At 36.1% G+C, this 25,480-nt stretch overlaps 1 protein-coding gene across 1 annotated transcript in view; it reads left to right on the top strand.

Moving 5' to 3' along the window:
- Positions 1 to 25,480, top strand: part of LOC111142132 (transmembrane and tetratricopeptide repeat containing 2) — a 429,660-nt gene that overhangs the window by 215,809 nt on the left and 188,371 nt on the right. The window contains exon 4 of the mRNA XM_022495112.1: positions 18,095 to 18,209. Coding sequence (XP_022350820.1) covers positions 18,095 to 18,209 — 115 coding nt within the window. The remainder of the gene's footprint in view (positions 1 to 18,094; positions 18,210 to 25,480) is intronic.

The following is a 25,480-nucleotide window of genomic DNA, read 5'->3' as shown; positions in this document are numbered from 1 at the left end:
ACCTACCAGGGTCTGGCACACATTTCTTGTTTACTAAATTACCGCTTTTACTGTTGCTGATAAATAAAAGAGTCAGGTAATTTACTTCTGTGTATTGGAATCTCATTGTTAACAGGACCAGGACTAAAACTTAGGTTTGGGAAATTTTGTCTTATATTTCCACATCAAAATTCTTTTTAGTGGGGGCGCCTGGGTGGCTCAGTTGGTTCAGCATCTGACTCTTGATCTGAGGTCAGGTTTTGATCTCAGGGTCGTGAGTTCAAACCCTGTGTTGGGCTTCATACTGGGTTCCAGGCTTGGTGTGGCGTCTACGTATTTATTTTTATTTTTATTTTTTTAGATCTTGTTTATTTATTTGACAGAGAGGTAGAGAGAGAGCGCAAGTAGGCAGAGTGGCAGGCAGAGGAAGAGGGAGAAGCAGGCTGTCTGCTGAGCAGGGAGCCTGATGTGGGGCTTGATCCCAGAACCCTGGGATCATGACCTGAGCTGAAGGCAGCCACTTAACCAACTGAGCCACCCAGGCGCCCCGCGTCTACTTATTTAAAAAAATAAATAAATAAATAAAATTGCTTTCAATGACGTCCTAGGAAACTGACCTGTGGCCATTTGAGGGCAGGCTCTTTCCTAATGATGATAGGATTCACTGTGATATAAAGTAGATGATGAGATTGGATTATAGGAGAAAAGGAGGGGATTAAAAACTAATAAAAGAATTCTCTTTTCCACACTGGAGTTTACAACTCCTGATAAGTTGTATAAAAACTCTTGGCCTCTCTAAGCATGTTTTTCATCTTTCAGAGCTGAGCCAGACTTAGATGATACCAGTCATGACAGAAACAAGGGATTCTTTGGGACATATAAATTTCTGACAAAAAGTCATAAGCAGCTCAACCACTTTTTAGAATTTATTATCAATCTAAAGGTACCCATTGAAGAACTACATGGACTCAGTCTGATTTCAGGAGATAGTGAGGAAATTCTAAAAAGTCTCCTCTGAATTGGTATGTTGGTAAATAGGGTGACTCTCTGTGGCATGCCGATTATATAGTCACCGAGTGTTTTACTGCCTACTTTTAGCAGCATGAAAGGGGTCTATTTGTAAGATTTGAGAAGCTCAGGCAAGGCTCAGGTGCTTCCAAACTGTTTCCCCTTTCCAGTCCTTACACTTGTAAATGTGATTGTATTTACTGTCATTTTACACAGTACTGTGGGTTAGTTAATCTTAAATTTTGCATTGCAGTTAGAAAGGATGTAGGGGCGCCTGGATGGCTCAGTGGGTTAAAGCCTCTCCCTTTGGCTCAGGTCAGAATCTCAGGGTCCTGGGATCGAGCCCCGCCTCAGACTCTCTGCTCAGCGGGGAGCCTGCTTCCCCCTCTCTCTCTGCCTGCTTCTCTGCCTACTTGTGATCTCTGTCAAATAAATAAATAAAATCTTAAAAAAAAAAAAAAAGAAAGGGATGTAGAGCAAATTTTTGTTTTGTTTTGTTTTAATGGGGAGTCTATGGGAAAAATTCCAAAGACAGATGAGAAGTTAATGAATGAAGGCAGGTTCAAAGGAGACCCAGCAGCACAGATCAGGAATGGTATTGGCAGCAAACACTAGACTATGGATGTGGGTGCTGCTCATTGCAAAATCAGTACTATGGTAGGGATTATAGATTGTAAAATGCTAAGGAACAACCTTAAACGTATTAAAACAAAAAGCCTGGACTGAATTGAGTTTATGGATATTGCACTAGGCACATAGATATTATAGTGAGTTACAGTGTTTTCAAGACAGCATTAACATATTATTGGAATACTAAATGTTACCTTGCTATTTTCAATAATTTCCTTAATAAGAATAAATTTAGTTCTAGGTCTCCAGTAACCAAAGATGAAGAACCAAGAGAAGTAATTGCATATTATTAAATTGCTCTAATTATAATTACATATAAATATATATGCATTCTGGTGTCCTATGAATCATAATCTTTATATTATGTCCACTTACGTCTAGTTAACATTTTAACTAGTTTCTTTTCTTTCACCCACTTAATAATATGTTCTTTTTGTAATAATCCAAGACTTAGTTACTTTAGGAAAAATAAATTCTTACAGGTTTATAAGGGCTTTTATCTCCCTGGAGTCATGTGATGTGACTATCAAATAATGAGTAAAGAGCCCAGGCTACAAATGTTGACCCCCTTACAATCTTCACTAATGGAAGGAGTGTAGTTTAAAAAAAAAACACATATTCACATTTATCTTAAGTTCCATGCACTTAGTGGCTATATTTTTTTTTTTGTTTCCTTCTGCTTTTTGCTTTTTTCTGTCTCTGTTAAAATGAGAGAGTTTAACATAATTAGCCTTTATAATTTAAAATGATACTTAAATTATATCTTTGGTTATACCATTTTGGGGAACACACGGAAAGTCCCGGTATCCCATTGTGATTTTAAGCAAGGGTCTGTAGGGTTAGCTTCCAAGTCTGGCTTGACTAATCCCAGGCTCTGTTTCCTCAACTAGTATCAGCTGGATGGTAATCTCCTGTGTTATGTGAATTAAAAGAGTTAATATATATATACAAAGATTAGCCTAGAAATAAGCCTAGAGCCTAAGTTGGCAGAATTCTTATCTGATGCATGAGGCACTCCTGTATTTATTTTCTTTCGCACCTGGTCTGGCTTTGATATCTGGTGAGATTTCCGTATTTAACCCTTTTTGGTGGTAGCATTCTGGTTTCCAACAAGTAACTCCTATTTGAAGGAAACAAAACTCGGGATTTATCACCTTATTTTATGTGGTTAAATGTTTCAGTTTTGCCATATCCTTACATAGAACTCATGATTTTGATATAGGATCTAAAGATCTGTGGGAAAGTTCTATGGTAAAAATAAATGCTAACTTAGGGCAGAAGTCAAAAGTTAGAGTCTTGACTGATTTTGGTGGTTGTGCTCAGTGCACCAACTGAGCACAAGTTGAGATGAACATGCTGATAGGATAACCCTCAGGTGTGATGGCTGATCTAGACCTGAATGGTAAGTAGCTTCATTTAAATAGTAATATTGGAAGTCATTCATCTTAGCTAATTTTTTGAAGAGCATTATATGCCAAAATCATAAGAAAATTATTTTAGCTTTTATAATAGGCAAACATACATGTCTTCAGACTTTTAGTATAAAGTAAAAATATCCTTGAAAAAATTGCTCAAATCTCCTCCATGCTTTGATTTTGTGAAATATATGAAGAGATAGGAAATTGCAGTAGAGTAAGTTTGAAGTTAGTCTGTGAATTTAGAAATACTATGTATTTGAATGAGGGCTTTGAAAAAAAAATTGGAGGTATTTGTTGCTGTAGATCACTTAGTATTTCTAGAGGGAACTCACATTTGATTTTCCCTTTAGAACAACTTTAGCAAGATGGGAATACTTAATTGTTCTTCTGTCTTTCAAGGAACATAAAATAAACTGTGGCAGATTGTGGGCTAAGTACAAGAGGAGCTTTCGTTGTGAATGAAGGTCAAGTTTCTTCATAAGTGGATACCTTGTAGATGCAGTTGAATATCAGTGTGAAGGGCCCTTGAGATAGAAGTTATTCCTACTGCTTCACTTCCTGATATTTTAGCAGAAAAAATTTTGATTTCTTTTTGAAAATAAAATAACTTCCGAGATCAGATTTTCTAAAACTTAGTGATACCTAGAAGCAGCTGTTTGCTTTCCCTTCATATAATCATCATATATGCTTAGTCTTAGGAATTAATCATGTACTTATTAAACAATGCTTTGTAAAATCTCTCTTCCATGCAAGGCATCTACAGGCCACTTACAAGATCTTGATTAATGTATGGAAGTCCCCAGCATCTCGGAGGAGCAACACTTTGTTTACACAGAGTATGTTCTATTTCCAGTAAGTTAACTGGAAAATGGGACGTTTAAAATTACATATCTAAATAAATATAAAACAATAAATTGACATTAAATTTTCTGTGGTATGGAAAATACTATACAGGTACAGGTCTGTGAATCATCAGGCTTACACACTTCACAGCACTTATCATAGCACATACCCTTCCCAATGTCCATAACCCAACCACCCTCTCCATACTCGCCTCCCCCTGCCAACCCTCAGTTTGTTTTGTGAGATTAAGAGTCTGTTATGGTTTGTCTCCCTCCCAATCCCATCTTGTTGAATTTTTTCCTTCTCTGCCCCCAAATCCCCCACTTTACCTCTCAAATTCCTCATATCAGGGAGATCATATGATAATTGTCTTTCTCTGATCGACTTATTTAGCTCAGCATAATACTCTTTAGTTCCATCCATGTCGTTGCAAATGGCAAGATTTCATTTCTTTTGTTGGCTACATAATATTCCATTGAATATATAGACCACATCTTCTTTATCCATTCATCTTGTTGATGGACATCTAGGTTCTTTCCGTAGTTTGGTTATTGTGGACATTGTTGCTGTAAACATTCGGGGACGCATGGCCCTATGTATCACTATATTTGTATCTTTAGGGTAAATACCCAGTAGTGTGATTGCTGGGTCATAGGGTAGTTCTATTTTCAAGTTTTTGAGGATGTGGATGTTTTCAGAGTGGATGCACCAACTTGTATTCCCACCAATAGTGTGGGAGAGTTCCCCTTTCTCCACATCCTTGCCTTTCTTCACATCCTTGCCAGCATCTGTCATTTCCTGACTTGTTAATTTTAGCCATTCTGATTGGTATGAAGTGGTACGTCATTGTGGTTTTGATTTGTATTTCCCTGATGCGGAGTGATGTGAAGCACTTTTTCATGTGTCTGTTGGTCATCTGGATGTCTTCTTTGCAGAACTGTCTGTTCATGTCTTCTGCCCATTTTTAATTGGATTAATTGTTCTTTGGGTGTTGAGTTTGATAAGTTCTTTATAGATTTTAGACACTAGCTCTTTATCTGATATGTCATTTGCAAATATCTTCTCCCATTCTGTCAGTTGTCTTTTGGTTTTGTTGACTGTTTCCTTTCTTGTGCAAAAGCTTTTGATCTTGATGAAGTCCCAATAGTTCATTTTTGCTCTTGCTCCCCTTGCCTTTGGCAATGTTTCTAGGAAGAAGTTGCTGCGACTGAGGTTGAAGAGGTTGCCGCCTATGTTCTCCACAAGGATTTTTATCTATTCCTCTTTCACATTGAGGTTGTTAATCCATTTTTAGTCTATTTTTGTTTGTGGTGTAAGGAAATGGTCCAGTTTCATTTTTCTGCATGTGGCTGTCCAGTTTTCCCACCACCATTTGTTGAAGAGACTGTCTTTTCCATTGGACATTCTTTCCTGCTTTGTCAAAGATTAGTTGACTATAGAGTTGAGGGTCTATTTCTGTGCTCCCTCTTCTGTTCCGTTGATCTATGTGTCTGTTTCTGTACCAGTACTATACTGTCTTGATGATGACAGCTTTGTAATAGAGTTTGAAGTCTGGAATTGTGATGCCACCAACTTTGGCTTTCTTTTTCAACATTCCTCTGGCTATTCGAGGTCTTTTCTGGTTCTGTATAAATTTTAGGATAATTTGTTCCATTTCCTTGAAAAAATGGATGGTATTTTGATAGGGATTGCATTAAATATGTAGGTTGCTTGGACCTACACGTGCATGGACATTTTCACAATATTTGTTCTTCCAATCCATGAGTATGGAATGTTTTTCCATATCTTTGTGTCTTCCTCAATTTTTTTCATGAGTATTTTGTAGTTTTCTGAGTACAGATTCTTTGCCTCCTTGGTTAGGTTTATTCCTAGGTATCTTATGATTTTGGGTGCAATTGTAAATGGGATTGACTCCTTAATTTCTCTTTCTTTTATCTTGCTGTTGGTGTATAGAAATGCAACTGATTTCTGTGAGTTGATTTTATATCTTGACACTTTTCTGAATTCCTGTATGAGTTCTAGCAATTTTGGAGTGGAGTCTTTTGGGTTTTCCACATAAAGTATCATACCTGCAAAGAGAGAGTTTGACTTCTCTTTGCTGATTCGGATACCTTTTATTTACTTTTGTTGTCTGATTGCTGAAGCTCGGATTTCTAGTACTCTGCTGAATAGCAGTGGTGATAATGGACATCCCTGCCCTGTTCCTAACCTTAGGGGAAAAGTTCTCAGTTTTTCCATATTGAGAATGATATTTGCTATGAATTTTTCATAGATGGCTTTGATGATATTGAGGTATGTACCCTCTGCTCCTACACTTTGAAGAGTTTAGATAAGAAAGGATGCTGTACTTTGGCAAGTGCTTTTTCAGCATCTATTGAGAGTATCATATATTTCTTGTTGTTTCTTCTATTAATGTGTTGTATCACATTGACTTATTTGGGATGTTGAACCAACCTTGCAGCCCTGGAATAAATCCCACTTGGTCCTGGTGAATAATCCTTTTAATGTATGGTTGGATCCTATTGGCTAGTATTTTGGTGAGAATTTTTGCATCTGTGTTCACCAAGGATATTGGCATGTAATTCTCTTTTTTGATGGGGTCTTTGTCTGGTTTTGGGATCAAGGTAATGCTGGCCTCATAAAATGAGTTTGGAAGTTTTTCCTTCCATTTCTATTTTATGGAAAAGTTTCAGGAGAATAGGTATTAAGTCTTCTTTAAATGTCTGGTAGAATTCCCCTGGGAAGCTGTCTGGCCCTGGGCTCTTGTTTGTTGGGAGATTTTTGATGACTGCTTCAATCTCCTTACTGTTTATGGGTCTGTTCAGGTTTTCTATTTCTTCCTGGTTCAGTTGTGGTAGTTTCTATGTCTCTAGGAATGTATCCATTTCATCCAGATTGTCAAATTTACTGGTGTGTAGTTGCTTATCATATGTTCTTATAATTGTTAGTATTTCTTTGGTGTTGGTTGTGATCTCTCCTCTTTCATTCATGATTTCATTTATTTGGGTCTTTTCTCTTTTCTTTTTGATAAGTCTGGCTAGGGGTTTATCAATCTTACTAGTTCTTTCAAAGAACCACCTCCTAGTTTCATTGATTTGTTCTATTGTTTTTTGTTTGTTTGTTTCTCTTTCCTTGATTTCTGCTCTGATCCTCATGCTTTTTCTTCTCCTGCTGGGTTTAGGCTTTTTGGCTGTTCTTTCTCCAGCTCCTTTAAGTGTAGGGTTAGGTTGTGTACTTGAGACCTTTTATTTTCTTGAGAAAGGATTATATTGCTATATACTTTCCTCTCAGGACCACCTTTCCTGTGTTCCAAATATTTTGACCAGTTGTGTTTTCATTTTCATTTGTTTCCATGATTTTTAAAAATTCTTCCTTAATTTCCTGGTTGATGCATTCATTCTTTAGTAAGATGCTCTTTAGCATCGATGTATTTGAGTTCTTTCCAACCTTCCTCTTGTGATTGAGTTCTAGCTTCAGAGCATTGTGGTCTGACAATATGCAGGGAATGATCCCAGTCTGTTGGTACTGGTTGAGACCTGATTTGTGACCAGGATGTGATCTATTCTGGAGAATGTTCCATGTGCACTAGAGAAGAATGTGTATTCTGTTGCTTTGGGATGGAATGTTCTAAATATATCTGTCCAGTGTGTCATTTAAGGCCTTTATTTCTTTGTTGATCTTTTGCTTGGATGATCTGTCCATTTCAGTGAGAGGGATGTTAAAGTCCCCTACTATTATTGTATTATTGTTTATGCATTTCTTTGATTTTGTTATTAATTGGCTTATACAGTTGGCTGCTCCCATGTTAGGGGCATAGATATTTAAAATTGTTATACCTTCTTGTTGGACATACCCTTTGAGTATGTTATAGACCCTTTGAGTATGATACAGAGGTTCCTCATCTCTTATTACAGTCTTTGGCTTAAAATCTAATTGTTCTGATACAAGGATTGCCAACCCAGCTTTCTTTTGATGTCCATTAGCATGGTAAATTGTTTTCCACCCCTCACTTTAAACTTGGAGGTGTCTTTGTGTCTAAAATGAGTTCCTTGTAGATAGCATGTTGATTTTTTTTTTCTAATTCATTCTGATGCCCTGTATCTTTTGATAGGGGCATTTAGCCCATTTACATTCAGGGTAACTCTTTAAAGATAGGAATTTAGTGCCATTGTATTGTCTATAAGGTGACTGTTACTGTATATTATCTCTGTTCCTTTCTGGTCTACTAGTTTTAGGCTCTCTCTTTGCTTAGAGGACGCTTTTTCATATTTCCTATAGGGCTGGTTTGGTGTTTATAAATTTATTTTGTTTTTGTTTGTCCTGGAAGCATTTTTCTCTCTATTTTCAATGACAGCCTAGATGAATATAGTATTCTTGGCTGCATGTTTTTCTCATTTACTGCTCTGAATATATCATGCCAGTTCTTTCTGTCCTGCCAGGTCTCTCTGGATATGTCTGCTACCAATCTTATATTTTTACCATTTTATGTTACAGACTTCTTGTCCTGAGCTGCTTTCAGGATTTTCTCTTTGTCACTAAGTCTTGTAAGTTTTACTATTAGATGATGGGGTGGGACCTATTTTTATTGATTTTGAGGAGTTTCTCTGTGCCTCCCATTTTTGCTGCTTGTTCCCTTTGCCATATTAGGGAAATTCTCTACTGTAATTTACTCCAATATACCTTCTGCCCCCCTCTCTCTTTCTTCTTCTTCTGGAGTCTCAATTCTTACATTGTTTCATCTTATGGTATCACTTATCTCTTGAATTCTCTCCTCGTGGTCCAGGAATTGTTTGTCTCCCTTTGCTCAGCTTCTTTGTTCTCTGCATTTGGTCTTCTATATCACTAATTCTCTCTCTGCCTTATTTATCCTAGCAGTAAGAGCCTCCATTTTTTATTGCACTTGGTTAATAGTTTTTTTGTGGTTTCAGCTTGGTTAGATTTTAGTTCTTTTATTTCTCCAGAAAGGCTTTTATTTCTCCAGACAGGGTTTCTCTAATATCTTCCATGCCTTTTTCGAGCCCATCCACCACCTTGAGAATCATCATTCTGAACTCTAGATCTGACATATTACCAATGTCCATATTGATTAGGTCCCTAGCCTTCGGTACTGCCTGTTGTCCTTTTTTGGTGTGTGTGTGGTGAGTTTTCTGCCTTGTCATTTTATCCAGATAAGAATATATGAAAGAGAGAATAAAATATTTAAAGGGTGTTAAAGACCCCAGAAAAATGTATGCTAACCAAATCAGAAGAGACCCTAAATCAGGGGAAAAAGAAAGGGGGTAAAAAGAAATTTAAATATCATATATATATACACACACACACACACACACACACACACACACACACATACACATATATATTAGACTTGTGAATAGAACAGAGCCACCCACTTGATTTTGGGTGTATTTTGGTCTGTTAGAAGAAACCGCAATCCAAAATTTTACGGAAGAAAACTTATATATACAGAAAAATAAGAGTAAATATGATGAAAGGATAGAATATAAATATAAAGATGAAAATTTAAAAAAAAAAATCTAAAAAAAGTATTGATAAGGTCTTTGGAAAAAGAAAAAAAAGGAAGTGGAGAGAATTTGCTGAGGCTGGAGACTAAAACAAAGCCCTGTGCTAGATTTAGGGTATATTTTGATCTATTAGAAGAAATTGTATCCCAAAATTTTTTAGTGGAAAAAACTCTATATGTATACAAAAAATAAAGTTAGATACAATGAGGGATAAAATATGACTATAATAATGAAGTTTTAAAAAGATTTTTTTAAAGAAAGGTATTGATAAGATAAACTAGTTAAAAAACATTAAAAGAGGAAAGAGGAAAAGTTTAAAAAATTAGAATAAGAACAAAACAAAATAAAAAAAATTAATTAATTTTGCAAGAGTAAAGAGTCATTGGCAGAAAGCCATGAATTCCATGCTTTGTTTTCCCCTCCTCTGGAAGTGCACTCTTCTCCATCAGTGAGCTTGGTCTAGGCTGGATGTTCTTGCTGCTATTCTGGGGAGGGGCCTGTTGTAGCGATTCTCAAATGTTTGCCTGAGGCAGAGTGGCGCTGCCCTTGCCCTCGGCCAGGCTAAGTAATCTGCTCGGGTTTGCTCTTGGGAGCTTTTGTTCCCTGAATGCTTTCCGTAGAGCCCTGGAGATCTGCAATGAAAATGGCGGCCTCCCAATCTCCTGAAGGAGGAGCCAAGACCTCAGTTCCCCATTCCTCAGTGTGCCCTCAGAGTAAAGCGCTCAATTACTCCTGTCTCCCTGGTGTCCAGCCGTGCTGTGAGCTCACCCAGCCTGTGACCAAGCATTTCTATCTCTGGCACACAGCCCCGTTTGGGGTCTCCAAACTCAGCAAATTCCTGCCGCACTGCTCTTCTGGCAGATGAGGGTTAGTCTCCCCAGATCTGCCACTTGTGGGGTCTCTGCTTAAAGAGTAGTGGCCCGACTTTGCCACAGATCACAGTTTAAAGTAAGGCCAAGCTGAGAGCCCCTCCTCGGCTCTTTCTCTGTAGTCGGCTTTCCCACTCTGATACCTGTGAGCTCTGCTACACTCAGATACCCCTGATCCTTCTGTGACCATGTGGGACCTGGAACCACAGTGTCCCTGTGAGGGCTCCATCCCTGCTTAGCCTCGGGTGTGATGTCCCTCAGTGGAGCAGACTTCTGAATGTTCAGATTTTGTGCTCTGTTGCTGCACTGCTTGCTGGAGGCGGTCTCTCTCCCTGCAGTCTATCTTCTCATTGCTTTGGATTCACTTCTCTGCTCCTCCTAACTTTCAGAAAGTGGTCGATTTCTTGTTTCTGGAATTGCTGCTTTTCTTATCTTTGATCTCCTGCTGGGTTTGTAGGTGTTCAGACTGGTTTGATAATTGTCTAGCTGAACTCCTGCCATCTGATGTCATCTCAGTCTGCTACTCCTCCACCATCTTGACCAGTAACCTCCGGGATAGCTGTTTTTTTGTTGCTTCTGGAGTGTTTTTGTTGTTGTTGTTCTTTGTTGTTGTTTGCCCCTAGCAGTTCTGAGGGGATGATTCATTTGAATAATTTATTTTGTTTTCATATTATTCTCCAGCCCTCAATTAAATATGTAAAAATACTGAGTATTATGCTATTCTACTTTATATTCAAACTAAATATTGAGGATGTGAGATAGCATTACCTCTAAATAGATTCTGATGCCTGGAAACTAACATATCTTGGTTTTTCCTGGTTAGTAACTTTTTGCTACTTAGGGAGTTAACCACAGTTTTCTTGTCAGTGAATTGGGTATAGTAAGATACCTCAAATGTTTTTTTATTAGGTTAAGCTCTGGACACTGACAAGCATATAGCAAGCTTTAAATAAATGAAAGTACTCTTATTATTTTTATTATTACAGTGAATTTTTAAAATTCTTTCTCTGCCTCCTCTGCTCCACTTTTTCATCTACCTTGTCTCATAGGGCTAGAAGATAAGTCCATGGGATGGGATAGCAGTCGCCTCAAATGAGAGAAACTTCTGATCGTATTCATTTTGTAAAACAAGAATAAAATGAGTACTCTGAATATTTTCAGATGCTATTGGGAAGAACTTTTAAAAAGTACATTGAGATTTTAGAATAATTACATTTCTTAAACTTCAAATATTATATTATCTCCAGAGCTTAAAGTGTGAATTGGATTCATGTGCACACACTGTCTATTAAAATACAAACTTTCAAAGCATTAATGTATTTTTTTAGGCTTCATAATTTCTTGGATGAATTTTAGTGATTTTATTCTAGTAAAACTGTACTTTAACAAAAGGTACATTTATGAAATGAATGTATCACTAAAATATATGGGCCTAAACATGTAAAAAAATAATGGAAGTGGCATTAAATATTAATGAAAATGCAAGATCTTTACGTTCTGTTGGTCCGAAGTGTAATTACCAAGTGAAAATTTGAAGATAATCCCAAACATCTGTTTCTGATTGTCTGAGTACAAGAAAAAGTTTAGTGACTGTTAAACCCTTTATTCCTTAAGTAGGATATAGGATAACCCCATCTCTGTTTTAAAAGAATGTGGGATGTGACCTTAATTTTTCTTTTCTCTCTTCTTTCCTTTCCTCCCCTCCCCTCCATTTCCCTTGTGTTCCCTCCGCCACCCCAAACCCAGTTGCAGGCAGTTAGATTAATTATATTCCTAGGTTCATGGCCAGTTTGAGCATGGCTGGGATGATCCCTGCAGATTTCTTCTCTTCTATTCCTGTGATTATTCCCTTTTATCTCTATCCCTAACTTCTTTTTTCCTTTGCACCGTGGACAACTGCTCTAATGTACTCGATTTGCATCCTTTGATTTATAATCTATCTTTGTAAACTGTGTAGTGATATTTTGGGTGGGAATGAATTTTTAATATATATTTCTGGATCTGTGACACAGAATGCCTCTGATGTTTTGATTCTTTGTCAGCTTTCTAAGGTCCGTTCATGTGACAGTGTTTATAGGGAATTTGCGGGTCCTCATTTCTGCATTGTTATCTATAAAGTGTATGTCCCGCGTGCTACTCCCGTGACAATGACATGTTGATTTGGTTTCCAGTGTCAGCCAACACTAAGAGGCTCTCATTAAACACCCTCTTACATGTTCTCTGGGAGTGGGATTGCTGGTTAGGACTTGTTCTGGGCTTAGTGATTCTTGTTGATTGGACAGAGTTCTGTCAGATGGCCCTACAGGACGACTCTCACAGTCTTACATGGCCACTAACAGGATACAGGGCCTTCCCCCACAACCCAGCAGAACTTGGCTTTATCCAGTTTTCTAAATATTTCCAATCTCAAATCTTATTGTAATAACTTGTGTTTCTCTGGGTTATTGAGGAATTTGAATATTAGTTAAAATGCTTTAAATTTTTTGTTTTGTTTCAATTTTGTTCAAATCCTTTGCCCATTTTTTTTTTCTCTATTGGATTTCTTATCTTTTTCTGGTTGCTTTGTTAGTTTTTTTCTTCAAAGTACAGTCTCTTATTTACATTGTTTGAATTATCTTCTCCTAGGGTATGAATGCATATTTAACTTTGTCCATATTATCCCTCAATAATTAGAAGTCCTTAATTTTGAGATAATCAAGTTCATAATTTTTAAAAACCTTTTGAGTTAGAGGTCTTTTTAAGAAGTCTCTTTTCCTTCCACAGAGAAATTCTCCTACATATTCTTGTTAGCTTTACCTTTTCACATTTAACTTTTAAAACTATCTGGAACTTACCTTTGTATATGGTAACTATGGTATAAAAATCAAGTTTTTTATTTCTCTTATATTATACTTAGAAAAAATTTGAGTTTATTAATAAACAATGTGAAAGTATTGATTGAAATTACATAGAATTTATAGATTAATTTTGGAGATTTGACATCTTTATAATGTTAAATTGTCCCACCAATGAGCCTTGGGAAATTTCTCTGTATTTTTCAAGTTTTTGGCTTGGATACTTCCAAATAGTCAGACTAGCTAGATTTAAAAATTGATCTGATATAAAAAAGTTGACTTGGTTGATGTGATCAAATTTAAGTAATAGAAAAAAAACTATAGCTGCACTGATTAATTCTATAGGATAATTATATAGATGTGAAATCATAACATTAACCTTTAAAATGTACTTTTTATAGTTCCGATTAATGTGTTTTCCTCTCAACCATATCTGCGGTAGCTAAATCTTCAGTGGTTTTTTAATTCAATGATTTTTTGCACTTTTGTTTTATCATTGAAAAATGTTAAATGAATAGCTTCTATGAAAAGAATTAGTATTTAGTTGACAGCTAATGGCATTTTAAAATTTAGGTCAGAATTCTGTAGGGCACTTTTATATTTTTAGAAGTGATGTTTATGTTAACATTGAGCTTTTGTAGCCTTGATGCAAGAATCAATCACATTTAAATTAGAATAGTGACAGCAGTTTTCATACCAAAAAACAAAAGAAAACAAAACAAAACAAGGGTACAACAATTTTAGTGTAAGTTTTGGCAGCTCTTACCTTAAATGAAAAAATAAAACCCAAAATTTATTTTGGTAAATACAATATTCTATTTTGTGAAGAATTATAAGAGAAAAGGGATTTTGATGCCTTAAACTTACGAGTAAGGAGAACAATAATTGGGCATGATACCAGAATGTTCACGGCCAATGTGAGATGAATTATTGAGCTGGTGAAGGTGGCCCTCAGAGTGACCTGCCTACTTTGCTGGATGCCTGGGAGTCACAATCTGCCTGTGTTCTCCTTCAAAACACTGAAAGAGTAGACTGGTAGGAAGGTAATAAAAGAGCATGAGGAAAAAGAACAAGGCAGGGAAGATATTGAAAAGGAATTGTTTTCATATTTGAGTATGATGAAATCCTCCATCAATGTCTTTCCGCCAAAGAAATTCAGGAACATATTGATAGTAAAGAATTTGGCTTAATTACTACTCTGATTGAGGGAACATTACACTGTGGGGATCCTGAGGTTATATCATAAGATTTGAATTTAGGTTGGGTGATTTGGAAGAGGGTCTAAAGGAGCAGGACTGTTCTCTAGGTTGGATGCTAGAGCAATTCTGTGACTGGATAAAGAAGTCATTCATTTAGCAAGAGAGAGGGATGTTTGGTATTTTGTGGGTTTACTGCAGCCTTTTTCTTTTTTGTGTTTGGTAAAATTACGAAGTAATCTTGCTTTGTCTCACTTATAATGGATTCAAAATAACCTTGTCTCAAATTGGTATTCTGTAAGAATGTGTAGGGACAATTAAAAAAAAAAAAAAAAAAAAAAGTAGCCTGATTGTGAGTGTCTGAGTTCAGGACATCAAAGTCTATCCTTCTTCTCCCCCCTGCTTTCTCCCTTCCTTCCTCTTTCATCTGTAAGTAGGTAAAATTGTTTTAAACATATATTCTTAATTTGGGAATTTTCATTTTTCATTTCCCAGGCACCCAGGGCAATGACTGAATCATAAGGATGTGAGAGACTTCTAGCCGCGCAAAAAACAAGAAACTTGTCATCACATTGTGGCTTTGCCTCAGATAACCTTGCCAAGGATTTTTAATTCTGGGTTGTGTTCTCACTTTGAAGTAATCATCTCCCCTGCTGCCTGTCCCAGTGGGGGCCACCTTCAGTCCTTTGCTTTTACTCTTCCCCTTAGCTGGATTCACCAGTCTTTGCAAGGCTGGCTCCCTTATCTTTCCCTCCTTAGACATCACCTCCATTTCCTCCTTTCTAAGATAATCTCTGTATAAATTCACCTCAACCCCTCCATCTTACATGGCTATTTTGTTAACAGTTATCATGAGCACTTACCATTATCTCAGTTAACTCATTTACTCTGTTGTGTGGTTGGTTCTTCCTTCCCCACTCCACTTCCCACTTCATTTTCTTTTTTTTTTCTTTTTTTTCTTTTTTAAAGATCCCATCCATTTGACAGAGAGAGAGAGAGATCACAAGTAGGCAGAGAGGCAGGCAGAGAGAGAGGGGGAAGCAAGCTCCCTGCTGAGCAGAGAGCCCGATGTGGGGCTCGATCCCAGGACTCCGAGATCACGACCCGAGTTGAAGGCAGAGGCTTTAACCCACTGAGCCACCCAGGCACCCCTCCACTTCCCACTTCAAACATGAGCTCTGTGTGGGTGAGAACTTGCATGTACGTGCAGGTCCAGGTGCCTGGTCCATTATCAGGTTCTCCACACCAAACACGTGCTTAGCAAATACTGGTTTAAGAATTGCATATGTAGATGAGTGAACAAATGAATAACCAACTCAGTAAACATATATTCTAAACATAACTCTGTCTGTTGACTATTAAAGAGACACTTATTAGCTTAATATTTCACTGATATGTAAGTACCTGAGAAAAATGTCAATCTGTTTCTCTGGAAATAGGCCTTAAAATTTTCAAAGCAGTTCTTTGCTCTGTTTTTTTTCAGTGTCTGTATTCTAAGACTCTGGGCTAGATGAGATAGTACTATAATGGTGTTTTCCTGGTGCTTCAATTAATATTTGGAGGCATTTCTCTGGAGTGATTCCAGTGTAAATAGAATTTCATTTACTAATGCCATAATCAGAGCAGAACTTTGGGAGAGGTGAAGTGTGTTGAAAACAGCTTGGCTGTTAGAAGTTTCCACAGAGCCATACTTCATTTATTTGGTAATGTTGGTGGCAGGGGAGGAAGGGTTAGATATAAAATATGTGTGATATTAACCTTATTAAATTTGAAGATAATTATAATTTACTATATGCTTTTCCTACCATTTTGTATTTCCTGTTATTAAATTTAGTATTTGAATTTGAGAATATTTTAAGCTAATTTGACCATATTTTAAAACTAAGTTTCATCTTTCACTTCATGGATTCAGTTTTTCATGGATTTATAATGCCAAGGTCTGATTTGTAGTGTGTGAATATTGGTTTGTGGTGAAAGATGACATGTGGTTTGAAAATGCTAGGTGGACGGTGGTAAAAGTTTGGAAGCCACCAGACTTGGATTGGAATTCCTGCTCTGATACTTTTGTATTAACTTTGCAAGTTCTTTAGTGTCTCTGAGTCTGTTTTCCTCACTCACAGAGTGGACAGAGTATTTATGTATAGGACTGGGTTCAGAGCTCAGCGAGACGATCCATTTCAGGAGTGTGGTGTCGTATGTGATGTTATTAGGTGATGAATAATTGTACGAGCAGTGCTTTCCTTCTGTTTTCCATCAGAGGAAAAAGGAGGTATATGACTTTCCAAATATAGAAAATTATTACTCTCTGTAGATGATATAAGGCCATAAAGTGCATTATATTTGATATTATTTCTATAAGCAGAGCTTGACATTATAAATTACAAAAAGTATCAATCACAATAATATTAATGATAATAGCAAATATTTGTTGAGTGCTCGCCATATGACAGGCACTGTCTTAACACCTTACATACATTAACTCATTTAATCCTCACCACAAAACCCATGAAATACGAATTATTTTTCCTGTTTTACAGATGAGTAAATTAAGGCACAGTGTTAAATTAGCAGGGCGCACCGGCGACTTTGCCTTTGCAAGATTATACACCTTTTTATGCATTAAAAATGGGTACACCCAAACCCCTTCATTCCTCAGATATAGTCAGTAATTACCCAAGTTAATATACCTTGATGCACATAAGCCTTCTTCTCATCCTTGTCTTCTACCTGGGAAGGATTCCAATTTCAGGACTCCACACCCCATGTCCTTGTGGTAAGGAAGAAAGATAATACAAGTATCCAAGTTGGAGGACCAGGTCAGCTTGAGAGGCATTCTATACAGACAGTGTTGACAGTGCATCTTTGGTCTTTTGAATGTTGACAAATCATCATTACTTGAGGTGAAAGATTAAGAGCATACAGAAATTACAGATTTTATTTAAACACTATGTATGGCAGTTCCTGGGTGGCTCAGTCAGTTAGGTGTCTGACTTCGGCTCAGGTCATGATCTCAGGGTCCTGGGATCGAGCCCTGTATCATACTCCCTGCTCAGCGGGGAGTCTGCTTCTCCCTCTCCCTCTGCCCCTCCTGCCCGCTTGTGCACCCATATCCTCTCCCCTCTCTCTCTCTCTTTCAAATAAATAAATAAATAAAATCTTTAAGAAAAATAAATATTATGTATGAAAATAATGAGACAGTGGTTTTCCTACAAATAGATTTATTAGAAGGGAAGGTATAAAAGAATATTATATCTGAACAAACCATGTGTATTTAACCACTTTAAGGAATACAGTGTTTTACCAATATGTTCTGATTAATTATTAAGCCTCTTTATTGCTTTGATCTTAGTTATCTTGCTTTTTATCCTGTTCTTCCACGTCATTTATCAATTTTATCATGTTTGAATGAAATCTTTGCTTACTTTAAGATGATTTCTTACAGTTTCTCGTTCAGTAAGTATACAATAATTTCAGGCCAGGAAGACCCCTACCGAAATTTGAAAGAGCCTGAAGTCTTTGTAGGTGAGCTTAAGATAACATTATTCTTGGCCTTATGATGAACTGCATATGTATATCAGCTTTGAGACATAATAATTACTTTAATTTTTTTAAGACTTTGATTGTATTTAATCTCCTGGCTTGATGAAATGTTGGAGTATAAAGGAAATAAATTTTCCTTCTTCAAAATGTTTTATGAAGGTTTTCTCTCACTGTGGTACTTCCTGATGGCCTGATATTATGTCATGTGTAATTGGATTGACGCTCAGCCTGAATACTTCTTTCTCTTCTTGGCAGCATGGGGTAACCTTGGAAATGTTCTGAAGAGTCAGAGCAAAATTTCTGAAGCTGAAAGCGCCTATAGAAATGCTTTGTACTACCGCAGCAACATGGCTGACATGCTTTATAATTTGTGAGTATGCATTACTTTCTCTGGTTTGGTTCATCTTTGAAACCTGTGGCGAGAGACTATTGATTTAACTGCTGGAAATGGAAATGATGATGGCTGTTTTTCTGAAATAGTCTTTTCATTAATCATACCCGTGAGAATAGTAGGTGAATAGTATTTGTGATTTCTTTGTTTGGGGCTTCTGCGTCAATATCTGTGCATATTGATGTAGTGTGGTTGAGGGTTTTGTTTTTTGTTTTTTGTTTTTTGATGTACTATGTCATATAACAATTGGTTAAATGCTTGTAGTTTTTTGTTTTTTTTGTTTGTTCATTTGTTTTAAGTTCCATTAATACTTAGTTGGGATCAGAAAAACAGGTTGGTATGTATAATACTTCATATAATTAGTATTTTCATGATTAAGAATAGATGTAATCCTCTAATAAAGAACTGTTTGTGTCAGAGTAGATATAGAACATGTACTAAATCTGGGGAGTTATCAATAGATGATGTGGTTCCACCTTCACCTCCCACCTCTTCCCTCCTCCAAAGGTACTGGTAATTAAGTTAGGATAATGGGATAATTTAGAGTATTTATGTATGTCAGGTTAGAAAAATCCCTAGGAAAAATCTGCGGTTCTTTGGCTGGAAAGCCCTGGGGGGTACAGCAAGATATTAACGGAAACAGGCAAAACCTGAATCTCTTCTTTGTCTCTTATATTTATGACATTTTTGTTTGTTTGTTTGCAAGTAATAGAAACTTGTTCTAACTTTGCTTCAACACAAAAGAGAATTTATTAACTCCTGTACTGAAAATTCCTGGGGTTGACTAAATGTAGGCATAATTAGAGGCAGTGTTTTTGTTTCAGAGATTTTTCTATATTTTGTGTCTGTGATTTCTTTTGGGTTCACTCCATTCTTTGTAGGACTCTGTCTATATCAATTGAAAAGATGAAAAAATCATACACCTTTGTAATATTCTGACTCTTTTCAAACTCAGAAGGAGTTGCATTGGTGTCTCTGTTAATCCTAGGAAAGGTCTCTGGATGACCTTTCTGGGGTTATGTGTCTTCTCTTGAGGGAAACATGGGGGAGACTGGCAAGAGCAGTAAGACACTTCCTTTGCCAGGGACTCCGGTGTTGGACTCATTTAGAGAAGGATCAAGTCCATGTAGGAAGGGACCAGGCATAATAAGATGTTTACTACTTAGTTTAATGAATATGGTGTTATATTGATAGTATCAAACTGGTTTGACAACTTAATTTTTTTTTTTTTTTAAAGATTTTATTTATTTGAGAGAGAGAGAGAGAGCATGAAAGGGGTGAGGGGCAGAGGGAGAAGCCGGCTCCCTGATGAGCAGAGGGTCTGATGTGGGACTTGATCCTGGGACTCCAGGATCATGACCTGAGCCAAAGGCAGCTGCTTAACCAACTGAGCCACCCAGGTGCCCACAACTTAATTTTTAATATGTGTTTATGTTCTGGTTGCATCTAAATCTTTTGTAGGCTAAGTCTAAAAGAACAGATAGAAAAAAATGAAAAGATGAATGAAAATAAACAAAATCTAGATTTTTAAGGGAAGGTAGATAGGATGAGCTCACTTTTAACTTCCTGTTCCTACATTTACCTTGTTTTGGACTTTGTAACACCAGGATCTCAGTCTCTTGGGCTATGATCTAAATTAGATCAGCATGAGTTTTGTGTTGATTTGCATAGGGTTTAATTTTCTCTTTTTTAACAGGAATGCTTTCAGTGGGGGGAACACCTCCAGTTTGTACAGTCCCAGATTCTCATGCTCTACTGTTTCATGCTTTACCATGTATATACTACCATTTTTCTGGAAATAATTCTTTTTTCTTTTTTTACTTGAATGAGTATAGATACTTCCATAAATGCTTTCCCCATGTCTGCTTCATCTGAATAATGTGTTGTTACTTTATTACTGATTAATGACATTTTTATTTTATGAAAAATGAAGTTATCAGTTTGATAAATTTGCAAAAATGTTTTTTTTTTTTTTTTTTTTTTTTTGCATCTGAAAGTAACATGTTCAAAGGGACACCTTGTCTTGCAATATGGGATGGGAATTTTCTTTTGGTGCCCATTCTCCACAGTTTTTCAGAGGGGAAGGTAAACTGAACAACCCATGCTTCTTCACTAAGCTTATTTTTCTCTTTCTTACCCAGAGCCCGTGGTTTAAGGTTACCTACCTCCTGGTGATATCTGGCATGGGTTGAAAGAAAAGGGAAATCTATCTATCTAGGCTTACTTTTTGCTGAGAAGAGAAATTTATTCAATTAGACAAATACACTGTACATGTAATTTAAAACCTGTATCTTATAACTTCCTCTGTGGTTGTATATTTGAGCTATTATGGCAAGGACAGACCTCCCCAAACCCAAATGAAAAATCCTTGCTGGAGAAGTAGTTATTAACAAGATAAATTTTTTTTCTTATTTATAAATGACATGTGGCATAAATGCCATATACAGTTCCAGAATATATTTACTAATATGGCAGTTTTTTTAAACTACACTTAACTGTTAGCTCAGATAGAGAGGCTTAAATCCCATAAGAAATGTTGCAATGATTTTAAAGTATTGGATTATAAAACCCATGTGATTGATAGAATTCTGATACTATATATACTTCAGAAGAGGTGAATTCTTCACTCATTTTAATCAATTGTTAATAAAATGCATCAAGATAGATATTTTACTACCCATAATATCATAAATATGTCTGATATCCTATGTCCCTAGGAGCAAACTTTTGTTTTTGGTTTTGTTTTTTTCTGTTTTTTACATGGTTAGGAAAGAAGCCAATTTTCTCATGGACCATTTAGAGACTATCTGATGAAAAGTTTTTCTTTTAAGATATATATGCTATTTTCTTTACATAGTTTTGTCTGATACACAGAAATTGCTCCTTGCCCTGTTTCAATTCTGAAAGAAAAAAGGAATGTACTTTGCTCAGTAAGCTTAATGTGATATCACTCCTTTGTGGTGATAGTAGGCAATAATCACATTTCATATCATCAGTTACTCTTAAAGATGTTTTATAACAAAAGCCTGAAACTAATGAACCCATTATATTAGTTGACTTGAAATACCCATATTTATTCGTGAATTTTAGAAGCTTTTGGGAATCATAAGCTCCTGTTAGGTCCTGCACTTAACTTTTAATCAGTAACCTAGATTTTTTTTTTTTTTAACATATTGAATGTTTCTAAATCTACTTGCTTTGTAAACTACTGAAAAAATTTCATGTTGTTAGGAATTTATATTAGGAAATAATCTGTAGATAGACATACATTATTATGTAACTTCAAAACAATGATAGGTATAGTGAGGTCCACTACCACTGGCCAGACACAGGATGATTCTAAGAGGTCAGTGATAATCTTTAAATTAATCCCTATGATTTTATTTTTCTGCTTATATTTTTAAAATAGAACTGTGATATCTAAATATTGTTCTAGGTCAGGGTAGAAGGAAAAAAAGGATGATTTGGAAAAATAATAGGTAAGCAATAATACAAAGAATATGTTGTTGTATCTGAAGTTTAGGGAGCATTATTACATTAAGAGATTTTAAAACTTTCAGAACTTTTTTGGGGGGATTAATATCAAGTTATATCTGGAGGTACAGACATACAGTTATACTGCCTATTTATGAAATGATAGAATAATTTTAATTTTTTTCTCTGGTAGCAATTACTTGAATTACTTCTATGTGCCAAACGCTCTTGATTCTTTACATATGTTGTGACAGTTTGTCTTCACATGAGGCCTGCAAAATGAGGGCAGTTAAACTCAGGTACTTTGTGTTGGATCACACAAGTAAAAGAGGAGCCAGTATTTGAATGTAAGATGTTCAGACTCTATATCCATGCACTAATAGTATTTCTTCTCAAGCTGGCAAAAATAAACAAGGGTATGGGGTAAAAAACCTCCATATATATCTTTTAAATCCAGAAAAAAAATTAATTCAGACTACCTTTACATATAGAAATAAAATGCATGGAATTACATCTAATAGAGAGTTATCAGTTATTATTTTTTTTTAATGAAACTAAGTTTCCTGAACTTTTTTTTTTTTAAGATTTTATTTATTTATTTGACAGACAGAGATCACAAGTAGGCAGAGAGGCAGGCAGAGAGAGAGCTGGGGAAACAGGCTCCCTGCTGAGCAGAGAGCCCGATGTGGGGCTCGATCCCAGGTCCCTGGGATCATGACCTGAGCTGAAGGCAGAGGCTTTAACCCACTGAGCCACCTGGGCGCCCCATTTTCCTGAATTTTTGCTATAGAGTTTTATTAGAAGGGTCATGTGTTCACACAACTGAACTAAGTTCAGGAAGTGGTACAGAAATTGTTTTAAATTGTCTAAATCCATTATTACAGTGTTTTTTTTTTTTTTTTAAAAGATTTTATTTATTTATTTGACAGACAGAGATCACAAGTAGGCAGAGAGGCAGGCAGAGAGAGAGGAGGAAGCAGGCTCCCTGCTGAGCAGAGAGCCTGATGTGGGGCTCGATCCCAGGACCCTGGGATCATAACCTGAGCTGAAGGCAGAGGCTTTAACCCACTGAGCCACCCAGGTGCCCCATTATTACAATGTTTTGATAACACTTCCATCCATGCTTACAGATAACACTCATATAATGTAAAATTTTGAAAGAGTACTTACGTACTTCTTAAAAAATTGAGATATAATTGAAATATAATATTGTGTTGGTTTCAGGCATATAATATGATTCAATATGGGTATGTATTGTGAAATGATCATCACAAGTCTAGTTATATGTCACTGTACATAGTTATATTTTTTTTCTTGTGGTAAGAGCCTTTACTTGGCAAATTTCTCTTTGCAAATTTCAAATATACAACCATTGTTAGTAGCTATAGTGGCCATGCTATACGCTAGATCCCCATAACATATATATTTTATAACCACACGTTTGCACCTTTTGACCCCCTTCACCCACTTCACTATCTCCCCATTCTATAACTCCTAAAAACAACCAATGTAGTACATTTATCACACAGCCTTATCTTCAGCCTTTTATTCATACTGCTATATTCATTAAAATCCGGTAGTTTATACAAGTAATTTTAAGACCAGTTTAATAGATCTGTGTTATGATGTCGGTTTCTCTTTCCATGTATAATACTTTTCAGGGACAAAACAGACTATTGCTCAATTATTTATATTGTCAAATTTTATAAATATATAATTGACTTTCAACCTGTAATACTCACTGCATCTGAAGTATAATTGATTTCTAGCCTGAAAAATACTCAGCCATTTTTCTTTCACTGTGATTATAGATTTGTCCTCGCAGTCTATTCCAGATGATATTTAAACAAGTAATTCAATAGAGCATTGAATATTTCATTGGGTGTTAGATTTCACAGTTATGATAATAAATTTAATGTGGTTTAATCAATTCTTGATATGTTACATAAACAGAAAGGATCATTTTTGTGGATAATAGAGATTTTGCCACCCTAAGTTAGTTGTCCATTTTGTTCTATGTTGTAAGAACCTGTGTCATCCTCTAATATAAGAAGCTGGGAAAGGAGGAATAAAATAATTTAAGGAAGTAAAGAGAAAATGTTAATGAAGTAGAATATGGAGAAACAATGGGAAATAACGAATAAGTATAAGAGAATGTTCTTTAAAAGATCAACAATTTCTGGGGCCCTTGGGTGGCTCAGTTGGCTAAGGGCCTGTCTTCGGCTCAGGTTATGATCTCAGGTTCCTGGGATCGAACCCTGTGTTTGGCTCCTTGCTCAATGGGGACTCTGCCTCTCCCTCTCCCTCTGCGCCTTCCCCCTGCTTGTGCTCTTTCTTTCTAATAAATAAACAAAATCTTAAAAAAAAATAAAAGATCAACAATTTCTGGCAAGGGTAATATAAGACCAAATAGAAAATCTTGAGTATATAACACAGAAAATGAGAAAGAGGCTACAACCAGATAATGGAAGCTTAAACTAATAAAACATTGGTTATACATATGAAAATCTTTGTGATATGATTGCTTTTCTGGGAAAATATAAATGATCAACATTAACCTAAGAAGAAGTAGGCAATTTGGAGAAATTTGAAAACCATATTAAAGAATTTTCTCCACAAGGAAACAAGTTAAGGCTTTTGACAAGTGAGTCCTATCAAATCTTCAGTCAGGTGATGTTTCTTGTACCAGTCGCACTTCTCGTTTATTTTTGTGAAGCTGGATAAATTGATGGCAAAAGGTCTGACTATATTTAACAAATAACGGAGGAAGATAAAGGAGGATAATGACAACAATAACAACAACAAACATCAAAAACTAAAAAAAAAAAAAAAAATGCAGAAGACAAAAAAACAAATCCACTCAACAAAAGCAAATAAACAACAAAAATAACAGGACCACAAGTTTTTATTCTTGTGACTATAAATATACATAAAACCTAAAATTAATATAGTGGCTGTAGCAGCATATTAAAGATTAAAACATCACTATCAGATAGGATTTATTCTAAGATTTATAGGGGGTATTCAGTATTACCATTCAGTTATTATACTCTTTCAATTTAAAAAGTCACGAGAGGAAAGAATTATGATCATCTCTAGAAATGCCAAGAAGCTTCTGATCAATGTCTGCTTCATAAATAATAGGTAAACTTATAAATAAGAATTATAATAAACTAAGAATAAATACGTACTTCTATAATGTAAAGAATATGTACCTAAAGTTAATAGCAGTACTGTATTTAATATTGAAGTACAGTGATCATTTCCATTCACATTCATTTTCCCGAGGTAGTGGCAGTTTCTTATTGGTCATTGTATCTCTTCATATGTAAACAGTTCTAATTGTATTGATTTTATAATGAATTATGAAATCTGTGTCAGAGCAAAGAAGATCCCATTTATTGACGTAAGTGATAAGATTAGTAACGGATATTAAATAACCTCAGCCTTAGAATTGTATAAGGGCATTTTAACTATTATCACAAAATGATTCCAGGTCACAAGGAGCCTTCTTGAATTACACATCTAGAGTTGCATTTTTTTGTAATTTCAGAAGCAAACACATTTATATCAAGAATGGCTCATGTATTAGTTTCCCAGAGCTGCCATAACCAGCGCCACAAAGTAAGTGGCTAAAAATAATAGAAGTTGACTTTGTCGCAGGTCTGGAGGCTAATAGTCTGAAATCAAGGTATCCACAGCACCTTGCTCCCTCTGAAACCTGTAGGGGAATCCTTCCTTGCTTCTCTCCTGTGGTTTGCTGGCATTCTTTGGCA

Source organism: Enhydra lutris, unplaced genomic scaffold (genome assembly GCF_002288905.1).
Source record: "Enhydra lutris kenyoni isolate GAN:26980312 unplaced genomic scaffold, ASM228890v2 scaffoldscaffold7, whole genome shotgun sequence".
Lineage (NCBI taxonomy): Eukaryota > Metazoa > Chordata > Mammalia > Carnivora > Mustelidae > Enhydra > Enhydra lutris.
The sequence above is the reverse complement of the archived record's forward strand: the minus strand, read 5'-3'. Positions and strand labels throughout refer to the sequence as shown.